The sequence below is a fragment of the Uranotaenia lowii genome, chromosome 2, assembly GCF_029784155.1.
Source record: "Uranotaenia lowii strain MFRU-FL chromosome 2, ASM2978415v1, whole genome shotgun sequence".
Taxonomy (NCBI): domain Eukaryota; kingdom Metazoa; phylum Arthropoda; class Insecta; order Diptera; family Culicidae; genus Uranotaenia; species Uranotaenia lowii.
Genome location: NC_073692.1, coordinates 147,411,413 through 147,422,837, shown reverse-complemented (window position 1 = coordinate 147,422,837; position 11,425 = coordinate 147,411,413). Strand labels below are relative to the sequence as shown.

At 39.4% G+C, this 11,425-nt stretch overlaps 1 protein-coding gene across 2 annotated transcripts in view; it reads left to right on the top strand.

Annotated features, from left to right (window-relative positions):
* Nucleotides 1–4,961, top strand: part of LOC129746060 (CTP synthase) — a 289,351-nt gene extending 284,390 nt beyond the window's left edge. For both annotated transcript variants that reach the window (XM_055739490.1, XM_055739491.1), the window contains 6 exons: nucleotides 1,286–1,699; nucleotides 2,023–2,193; nucleotides 2,541–3,297; nucleotides 3,367–3,523; nucleotides 3,595–3,736; nucleotides 3,805–4,961. In XM_055739490.1, the coding sequence (XP_055595465.1) occupies nucleotides 1,330–1,699; nucleotides 2,023–2,193; nucleotides 2,541–3,297; nucleotides 3,367–3,523; nucleotides 3,595–3,736; nucleotides 3,805–4,313 (2,106 nt within the window). In that variant the 5' untranslated portion in view covers nucleotides 1,286–1,329 and the 3' untranslated portion in view covers nucleotides 4,314–4,961. The remainder of the gene's footprint in view (nucleotides 1–1,285; nucleotides 1,700–2,022; nucleotides 2,194–2,540; nucleotides 3,298–3,366; nucleotides 3,524–3,594; nucleotides 3,737–3,804) is intronic.
* The last annotated feature ends 6,464 nt before the right edge of the window (nucleotides 4,962–11,425 follow it).

Sequence of the window (11,425 nt, the reverse complement as noted above, 5' to 3'; positions counted from 1 at the left end):
AACGACTGACATTTAAAAAAATTACAAAAATAACAAAACGTACAAAAATTACGAAAATTAGCTAAACAAAGAAAATTACATAAAAGTGCAAAAGTATCAAAAATGACAAAAATATCAAAAATGACAAAAATATCAAAAGTAGCAAAAATAACAAAAGTTACAAAAATGATAAAAATAACAAAAATTGTTTGAATGGAAAGCAAAGATAAAAATTACATAGAATGATCAAAATCCTAAAAATGACGAAGTGAAAAAATGTGAAAATTTTACCTAATTGATGTAAAAATTGACAATACAGACCCCGTTCGATTTTGGCAACATGCCCGAACATTTTGTGTTGCCAAAATCGAATATTGCCAAAATCGAACGGTTTTTTTTCTTCAATTTTTTTCCTTTATTTTTACAAAATAACTATTTTTATTATCATTAACATTACTTTAAGTTAATTTCCGACCATTTTAGTATTTTTTTTATTATTTTTTCTCATGTTTTTGATGCATTTTGCACTGTTCTTGCTTTGTTTGTAATCTTGGTTATTTTTGTCATATTTGCTGTTTTTGTCATTCTTCATCATTTTTTAGTTGTTTCTCGTCACTTCCAGTCTTTTGTTTGATTTTTTTTAAATTTTATTAAATTTTTCATCTTTTTGTCATTTTTGAGTACTTTATAATTTTTTGATTTTTTTTGTTTTTGTTGTTGTATTTAGCCATCATTTTAGAACATAAAAACGTATTTATGATGTTCTTTTCAATTACATTGGTCCTGTTAAAGAGAAAACTAAAAGGTAATGTCGCTTCTAAAAACCGTTCGATTTTGGCACATGTGCCAAAATCGGATGTTGCCAAAATCGAATGTTGCCAAAATCGAATGTTGCCAAAAACGAACGGGGTCTGTATTATCAAAAATACCAAAAAAAAAAAATAAAAAGACTATAAATTACTGAAAATGTTAAAAAAATCATATCGAAAAAAAATGACTAAAATTATTAAAAAAGGCAAAAATTGCAAAAATAATAAAAAATTTAAAAATTGCATCAAGTAAAAAAAAAAATACAAGTTTCACAGAAATGACAAAAGTTACAACCAAAAAAATAGCTAAAAATGCGAAATTGAAAATTGTCACAAAGACGAATAGGTACCATTGAAGTAACAGGCATAAAAATCTGGAACAATTGAAGGTTAACTTGGAACTTATTAACGACATTGTGATCTATTTCCCCCATCTTGTTATCGATATAATCGCCGCTAATGCTCCCCGTCGTCTCTCCACGCTACAATCGTTTCAGATTAAATTGTATCCTCGAGTGGAACGCGTGATCTAGCACATTTTATGTGCACACGCTTCGTGTCGGCCGTAGTCGGTAACCACCTTCGGTGGAGTAGTTTCCCTTCTTTGCTGCGTTTCAACGGCCGCCCCAGTTGGTCGTCATCAACACCGTTATTAACAGCCGTAGCTAGTTCGGAGATTTCCGGCCGCCATCGACATTTGCACCGCGGTTTAGACTTCACCAAATCAACCACAGCATCCGCGGCCATGAAGTACGTGCTAGTGACCGGTGGTGTGATCAGCGGTGTTGGCAAAGGTGTCATTGCCAGCTCCTTCGGAACGTTGCTGCATTCCCACGGCATCAGTGTCACATCGATCAAGATCGATCCGTACATCAACATAGACGCCGGAACCTTTTCGCCGTATGAGCATGGTAAGGCTGCTGACTAGTTAACTTCTTCTTTGTTGTTTGTTTGTTTCCGTTCCCGGCTGCTTAGCATTTGCTGATGTAGACGTAAATTAACCATGTAAACAACTGTTGCGAAATTACCAAACGATGGCAAGAAAGCACAACCAGACATCAATCTGTGTAGAAGTTGTCTGGGCAAGCTTTTGCTCATTTGTTTACATCATATCAAGCTAAAACACAGCTGTTGTAGAATTCAGAACAATCTAAATATAAAGTTCAGTTTTAGAGCACACAGATGTTGATTCCTTTCGGTACTGTTTCTTACTTGTTGTTTTTTTTCTTCACAGGGGAAGTTTACGTTTTGGACGACGGTGGAGAGGTTGATTTAGATTTGGGCAACTATGAACGCTTCCTCGATATTACTTTGCATCGGGATAACAACATTACTACCGGAAAGATTTACCGCATGGTCATCGATAAGGAGCGTATAGGCGATTATTTGGGGAAAACTGTGCAAGGTAAGTATTTTACTTCTTTCAACAATCGTTCGTAGTCCCTCGATTTGTTATTTTTGTTCCAGAGTAATGAGTCGAAAATAGTAATAGAATTTCTTTTAAACGAATCATTTAAAGATTGCTTTGAGACTTGTCAGCGAGAAACAGTTGCTAATCGGTCCGGTTAATATCAATCTCTTTGTCGTTCCCATTTCAAATCAGCAGATCTGTTTTAAATATATTAAAAAATGAAGATTTTTAACTCTCTGGAGCCACTTTTGTTAGCCTGTTGTTTATTGCAGTTTTCATTATTTTGTAAAACATTCCAAAATGCGGTAAACGTTACCATCTGAACTCTATACTATTTGCAGTGGTTCCGCACATAACCGATGCCATCCAGGAGTGGATTGAGCGGGTGGCCAAAATCCCGGTCAAAGATGACGTTGCTCCGGAGGTGTGCATCGTCGAGCTGGGTGGCACCATCGGAGACATCGAAGGTATGCCCTTCGTGGAGGCCTTCCGGCAGTTCCAGTTCCGTGTGAAGCGGGAAAACTTTTGCGTAGCTCACGTTTCGCTGGTACCTTCACCACGGGCCACCGGTGAGCCTAAAACAAAACCCACACAAGCTAGCGTACGGGAGCTGCGAGGGCTGGGACTGAGTCCGGATCTGATCGTTTGTCGATCGGAGAAACCGATCGGTAGTGAAGTGAAGGATAAGATTAGTAATTTTTGCCACGTGGCACCGGAACAAGTAATATGCATCCACGATTTGTCCTCCATTTACCACGTGCCGCTGCTGATGGAGGAAGCCAATGTTAGTAAATTTTTGAGCGAAAGGTTGCAGCTGAATCTGCCGCTTCAAAGTCCGCCCAAGTTCATGCAGAGCTGGCGAGATTTAGCCGAACGTGTCGATAATGTTTATAAGAAAGTCAACATCGCGCTGGTAGGAAAGTATACAAAGCTGGAAGATTCATACGCCTCGGTTTCGAAGTCGTTGCTGCATGCGGCGCTGGCCGTTGGTTATAAACTGGAGCTCAAATTTATAGAAGCTTGCCATCTGGAGCGGCAAACTAAACAGGAAACGCCACATCTTTACTACGAAGCCTGGCAAAGTCTCACCAACAGCCAGTGAGTATTTAAAAAACCTTTTTCTTTATTTCAAAGTCTCAAGTTCGTTCAAAATGTTCAACGTTTTAGTGGTGTTATCGTGCCGGGTGGTTTTGGCTCACGTGGCTTGGAAGGTAAAATTCGTTCTTGTCAGTGGAGTCGAGAGAACAAAAAACCATTCCTTGGCATTTGCCTCGGATTACAAGCGGCTGTTATTGAATTTTCGCGTCATGTACTGAATCTAGAGGTAAAGTGGTCTCATCTTTCAAGGCTCAAAATGGTTCATTTCAAATTTCTTTTTTTTATGTTTTTCGGAAGCATGCAAACTCTACTGAAGTTGACGAGGAAACAGCACATCCTGTTGTGATAGATATGCCGGAACATCATCCTGGCCAAATGGGTGGAACGATGCGTTTGGGCAAACGCACGACAATTTTTAAAAGTGAAAAAAGCATTATCAGTAAGTATTGACTTCTTTTTACTTCTTACAAACTTGAAGTTACGACCTAACTTATCTTCTGCTCTCAGAACAACTGTACGGTAACGTGGAACGCATTGAGGAACGCCATCGGCACCGGTACGAGGTGAATCCGGAATACGTGGAGAAACTGGAAAGTAAAGGTCTCAAATTTGTCGGACACGATTCGGAAAAGACCCGCATGGAAATAATCGAGCTGGAAAACCATCCCTACTACGTTGCAACCCAGTTCCACCCCGAATACCTGTCCCGGCCGCTGAAACCGTCGCCACCCTTCCTGGGGCTGATTCTGGCGGCAGTTGGCAAGCTGGACGCCTACCTACAACATGGTAACAAACTGTCCAATTCGGCTCACGTAACCAGCGAGAGCTCCAGCGATGATGACACGCTATTTTCTACCAGTCGGTTGCTGAAGAAAATGGCCGTTAGCGGTACCCCGGGGTCACCCGGATCTAAACACAAGAAACTTCAACAAATATCGAAAGCTGAAAACGTCGTCAGTGCCAAATGTAACGGGACGCACACAGAAACCTGCAATGGGCAAAAATGTGAGCAGTGAAGAGTTCAGATTTTCTAAGTTTTCATTTTTTACTATTTCTCCCACAAAGCTAGGTTAAGACAAAACTTTATTTTTACAAATACAAAACATGGGATCGGATCTCACGTGCTTCCTCAGCATTCGAAAGTTTAAAGGTAGCCGCACAATACCGGCCATTACGCTGCCTCAGTTGTCAACGCTGTCGTTAAGTACCAAAATGCAAACCCGACGCATCCAACGATTTTTGCACTACAAACGGGTCACCGGACGCCGTTTGTAGTGCAAAAATCGTTATTTAGACAAAACTAGAAGCGACGTCCGACGCGATATTGTGTGGTCGTCTTGAGCTTGGTTTAATAAAATTAAATAAGAAATCAACCTAATGTTGTCGAAGTTTGCAAGCTGAAAAATTTGTGCTCTTAAAAGACAGGAACATTTTCCGAACAAATGTAAATCTTTTCTTTAAAAAATTTCGTTTACAAGGGCACTTTGAGCCGTTAGCCCACTCGATAAGTATGGATTCATACATCAATCTACAGTTCATGTGTTATTTGATAGCATATAGGTTGTCGGTTTCTATGCTGAATTTAGGAAACCATTGATTAGATGATTGTCAAAAAATATTTCATCGCAAAAGTACAATAAAAAGTTTCTGATAATTAAATTCAATCGGTTTGTATTATTTGTTGAGAACTGATCAAATATTAGAACACGAAACAATGGTAGCGATATCAGAATTATTTCAGAAGATTATTGCAGTATACCAAAGCAATGAAGAGGTGATTTATGTGGGAGAAAGTGAGACACTAACTGTTTAGTGCAGGATGCTAGAAGTACAGACAGTCTGCGGCAGCAGCAAGTTGAAGTCAATACAATAGAAGAGATATTTGAAACAAAAAACTATAAGTACATGAAAGGTTGCAAAAAAAAACGCAGAACAAATCTAGCAGATTATCGTATTCCCAGAAGAATGAAAAGCAAGTTGACTAAACTAAGAGATATGTTTATTCAAGCAAGTGTGACAACTGAATGACAGAGCTTTCACACAAGGGGTGGTATTTATACCAGCAGGTACTCCTAGCGTGATGATAGCATGCTGCAACATTCTAGTAGCTTCTAATTGGTCGTGTGGTCGTGGCCTACCACACAGATCAACATTTCTGATTAGGAAGGACAGAAAAGTGCAATCAAAAGAGATTGAAGTAATATCCTTGAAATCTATCTGTTGTGATTCTGATTCTCCATGAATGTTCATGGAGAGGATAATGAGCCAAAAATAGGAGCGATGGTAGATATTGAAAGATTTAGCGGTATAAAGATGTTTGTTGGGGACTGGAATGAACAGATAGGCTCCGAAGATGTTGAAAAGAAGAAAATGTTGTTCATAAGGGTTCGAGAGAAACAATGACAATGGAGATGCATTCAAAATACTCATGCAATTGCGCAAGTTGCAGAACATTTCTTCTATAATAAGGATAGAAACGTCAGATTCGTGGAGATGCAAGGATAAGATGAGCCAAATAGACAACGTCCTGAAGTTGATAGTACAATTCATATAAGATGGATAAAAAAGGGGCGAAAAGAAATAAACCTTAGCAGCATCTGTAATGGAAAATCAGCAGGTAGTGATGGGATAAGAATGGAGTTAATTAAATATGCAGATGAGGAAACTTTAGATTCATTAATGATAATATGGGGAACAATATAAAAGGAAAATAGATTTCCGAAAGAGATGTTAAAATCAGGTATCAATTCCAAAGATATGGAATCCAAAAATAGCCAGCGACTATCGTAGGATAAGTTTGAGTAATGCAGTTTATAAACAGCTAAAAAATAGCTCAAAAAAGGTTAGAGCAATTTACTCAGGATCTTTCACAGTGCGCGTTCATTGAAGGTAGATCGACAGATTTTTTTTTGTTTCGATTATAGTCGTTTTACCATCTTTATGGCATTCGTAACTTTATCAACGTTGCAGTTGGCGGATCGTTATTGAAAAACTTATCCGGTACAACTGTGTTCGATGTTCACTCTCGGGCTCGAATTCACGGATATCGGCTCAGGAGACAACAGACTTGCCAACTGAGCTATATCACAAGCCCGGATCGAAAGAAGATAATATATTTTTGGCACGCAGACATGCTGAAAGCCGACCCTGCCTTGTCAGTACAAATGTTGCACCCAAGGTCTTTTGATACACTACACTGAACCAAATTGGGCGATTAAATTTATAGGGTCCTTTTAGTAAATCTAATTATTCCCAGTCAAATCTAAACTACTAAATTATCCTTTCAAAGATATAGGAAAATTTAATAGATTGTATCTGCCTCACTCACCTTGTGAAATACATAGGAAAATCCAATAATTATCAAACCAAATTGAGCGATTCAATTTAAAGGGTCATTCCAATAAATCCTATTATTCGCAGTCAAATTTAAGCTACTAAAGTGTCTTCTGAAAGATATATGAAAATCCAATAAATTGTGTCTGCATCATCCACTTGATAAAATGCATAGGAAAATTCAATAACTTTTATTACTTTCGTGTGGCATACCTTTCATTTCTGCTTTGTGATCTGTGACGTTGGATTATGAATTTTTGTTCAGATCGTTGTCAACTGAAAATTATAGCTTAATTTTCCCAATAAATTGATTATTTAGTTAATAACGGCCCATCGATACTAAGTTAAATAAAATATGAAGGAAATATACAGGTGAGTTCCTATTCCGTATATTTTCGAATGATTTGTGCGAGTTTTGTAAATGGTGACCAATGTTTTTAATACAAGATTGGAACGGAACCATATTCCCCGGAACCATATAACAGGACATAACCGGAATAGCCAAGGAACTTAGTTGGAAACCTCGACAAAGCAGTGTCGACAAAAATCCAAATGGGGTAAATAAAAGAGCGGATGAGGTCAAAGTCTAGCGATACGCAAGTTGGTGAGTCACGGCATAATTAATGTTGTGTTTTTTTTGTTTATAACAACTTTTTCACATTTACAGAAAGTGTCTAGAACTCCCTCTAGGGAGAGGACAAAGTGGTAACAACTTCACACCGAATTGGGACAGACCGATACCAATCGGTATCTGGTCTCGGTCATCGAAGAGAGTGCTACATGGTCAAGCTATTTTCGCCTGTGGCCTGTACGATGAGGCACTTCATTATTTCGTTCTCGTCGAGTTGAATTTGCGTTCAGAGAAGTGTAATTGCAGTCGCAGCATCCGGATTCTGACCGTCGTATCATACACCATAAGAGGATGGAAAAATCACGATCCAAGTTCAAACAAACCAAACATGCCGCAGATCCTCCAATCCGACTGACCAATTATAGTCTAGTGGTCGAAGCCGATTGCCGGAACGGTTTAAGATGAAACGGAACTGGAGGTAAATTAGAATTTGATGATAGTGTTATTGTGTTCAATAGTGTTCTAACAAACTGTTGCTTTTTTCAGATTGAATTCCGAATTATCGACGAACTGGGCTAGCTCAAGATTTTTGTATTCGGATGTAGAAGTATGATGAAGCTTGAGTAGGAGTCCCGTCCTACGTTTCAATGTTTCGATCGATTTCCTAAGAGTGCCTTGTAGTGCCAAAAGTAAAGTTGTATTACTTCTTAAAATACAGCAAATTTTAATTAAAATTTTGACTTACCTTATTGGTTCTATCATATGCCAGCAAGCTACTGTATATAAATAAACAACTAAAAAAAAAACAATAAAAAGGAAATAAAATACAAGCATTTTTCATTACATTGGTAAAAACATTCATTTCACTATCCTTAACAATAAATTTTATCATTTTGGCTTAATTTAGAGTTCATTGGAAATTCCTATAAATTCAATCTTTCGTCTTCTGATAAAAAGTATTGGATTTTCCTTTAGTGCGAAAACACTAAAATTCCCAATAAACCTTATAGCCAGATTTTGTTCAGTGTAGGTTCTCCGACTTTCACAGTAAGTAGGCGAGGAGTGAGCGGGGCTTCAATGAGTTTGTTTATTTTTTGCTCAGCTTTTCGGTGGCTTGTTGGTAAACAAACTTCATGAGTTCCGCATAGTTGCATAGCCTACATAGCCAAAATGGCTGAATCGGAAATTCGATATTCAGTAACACCTCCTGAATATATACACACCTTGGTTGCACCGTCTTTCCGCTGACATTTCACGGAACATTAAAAAAAGGTAAAATTTACCTGTTTACGAGGTGATTTTTTTCCACCTAGCTTCCTCGGTAAATTTTATCTTTTCTTCATTCACCTAGCAGGTAAATTTGAACTTTTTTAATTCACCTAGCAAAAAGGTAAAATTTACCTCTTTAGAATTCACCTAGCAAAATAGTAAATAATACCGTTATCCCATTTTCATATTTCAAAGGTATATGTTAGCTGATTTGGTTGGTTTTCTTCAATAAAAATAAATCAAAATCAAAATTCGTTCAAAAATTGAAATTTATTAAAGGTAAATCACAGTCTTATAGTTTCCGTCAAGCTAGATAGACGTGTTTATCTTGAAGTGCGTTCGGTTCCTTTGTTTCAATCTACAAGGTCAAGCTATTGTTTGCTTTGCATAGAAAGTGACCTGAAGACCTCATTTGTCCGAGTAGATTTATAGCGTTTTTCATCAGTCGGTCTTGTGTATCGAATAGAGTGGACTAGGTCCACTGACTAGAGCCCCGCCATGGCGAGTAAATCGCCTGGCGATGCGCCATATGCCTCAGGAAGTAGACTACCACCTTTCATGACAAGTGCAAAAAGTGATGGGATCACGAGAGTCCTTCTATTACGTGCTAAGCCAATACCAGATAAAGAAAATGATCAACCTAACCTCCCTGCAAATCCTTTTTTGATCGCTCGCTCCATCGAGGCTGCAATTGGTTACAACAACAGATTGTTGGTATCCGCAAATAGAGAAGCTCGAGGTTCTCGATACGTGTTACGAACCCAATCTCCACTAGCCTATCGAGAGTTGCTGAAGATGACTCATCTAACTGATGAATGCAAAACAGAGGTAGAAGTACTAGATCACCCAACTTTGAATTTCGTGCAAGGAGTTGTCTTTGATTACGATACAGTTGATCTCGCAGAATCAGACCTACTTGAAGAACTCAAATCTGAAGGTGTCACTACTGTCCGGAGGATTACTAAGAAATTAGCCGATGGCAAATCTACGAACACCCCGCTGATCATCCTCACTTTTCGTGGAACCGAACGTCCGGAACACATACGATTTGGCATGTTAAGAGTAAATGTTCGGCCATATTACCCCAGCGTTTTGATATGCCGCAACTGCGCAGCTTATGGACACTCTAGCAAGCGTTGCACCAGTTCGGCGGTATGTATGAACTGCTCTCAGAAACATCAAATTGTTGAACATCAGAATTGTCCAAATCCATCTTTCTGCAATCACTGCTCTGGCGCCCATTCGCCGGTCAGTAAGGTCTGTCCAGTTTTCCGCAAGGAAGAAGCGGTGATCCGGCTCAGAGTAGATAGAGGACTCTCATATAACGAAGCGAAATTAGAAGTTGAAAAAACCACTACAAAACCAACATACGCCAGTAAACTACAGCAACGTTTGGACCAAAGTTTGGATAAAGACCGAGAAATCCAGCTCCTACGTGACGAGCTCAAAAAGATACGAGAACAGATGGCAGATTACCTTTCGATGAAAAGGGAACTCGAATCTTTGAAAAAACACCATGAAAGCATACCTTCTACACAGGAGTCCTTGTTTGGAGGATCATCCGTGATTAATCTTGACCACTTCGTTACCCCAAAACCTAGGTTATCACGCGTAGACTCCGGAAAAAATCAGTCCAGGAGAACATCCGATCAAGGCGCAACATCTCACCAATCATCTCCCAAACAATCTCGTACAGGAATGCACCGAAGCACAAGTAGGAAGCGTACTATGTACACCTCCCCAACATCTCAAGCTAACGTCAAAAGACAGAATCAAACCACCAAAGTCCTTAGGGAAAGTAACACTGACCTAGACGATGATGATTTTGACATAAGCTAATTTCATATCCTCTTATCTGGTATCAACATCTGCAATGGCCCTGGACATTCTAACGATTAAATAATGGATAATAACAAACTTAAGAAAAAAATTGATAACGACCAACGCAACGAAACAGGACAAATATTCTTGGATACGCTACCACACTCCGGAGCCGAATGGCAAGAAAATAATGAAAATATCAGCGATTGCAGAGTTCCAGCAACCAGGCCCTTCCCTGTGTCAGCCCTGCCACGAAATGTCCCGGTTAGAACCGATGAGCTTCGGGTAGCTGCTGACACTGGGAGCCTGACTCAACCTCAGGCAAGTATATCAAACAATTTTGCTGTGAACTTGTATGCTTCCCAATCTTCCAAACAAACGTGTAGGACTTCCACTACCAGAGTAACCACATCGAAAAACGGAACCGAATTACGAAACCATCACCGAAATGATATCCCGATTTTAATTGGTAGCAGAGTTCCAGCCATCAGGTCTGTCCCTTTGTCAGCACTGTCGAGTGAGGCTTCGGCTTTCTTGGCAGATGGTGACATAGGGAGCCTGAACCACTCTCAGGCAAGTACCTCAAGTATATCTTCTGTGTTTCCGCTCGCTGTTTCTTCTTCCAATTTAACAGATCCTGGAACGCTAGTACCACGGTCATCATCTAGTACCTTTGCCATGCAATGGAATATAAGCGGTCTTCGTACACACCGCACCGAACTTCAAATCCTATTGGCAGAATTTCAACCATCCCTAGTTTGCCTACAAGAAACAAATCTGTTCGAAGATTCTACGGCCCCGAATATTATTGGAAATAACTACAATTTGCTACTTGGACCATGCTCTACCCATGGCAGGCAAGGAGTGGGTTTGGCAGTAAAAGAGGGTGTACCTTTCGAAAGACTGCAATTACAAACTGACATTCAAGCTGTAGCTATTCGAATTTACACACCATTCGAATTGACTGCGGTGTCCGTCTACCTCCCACCAACTATTGATAATGCTGCAGATAGTCTTGAAGAACTTCTGGATGAATTACCTACACCTGTGATCCTACTCGGCGACCTCAATGCCTATCACACAGCTTGGGGCAGTGTGATTCCAAGATCATCAAACCATGGTCGCAGGCGCGGA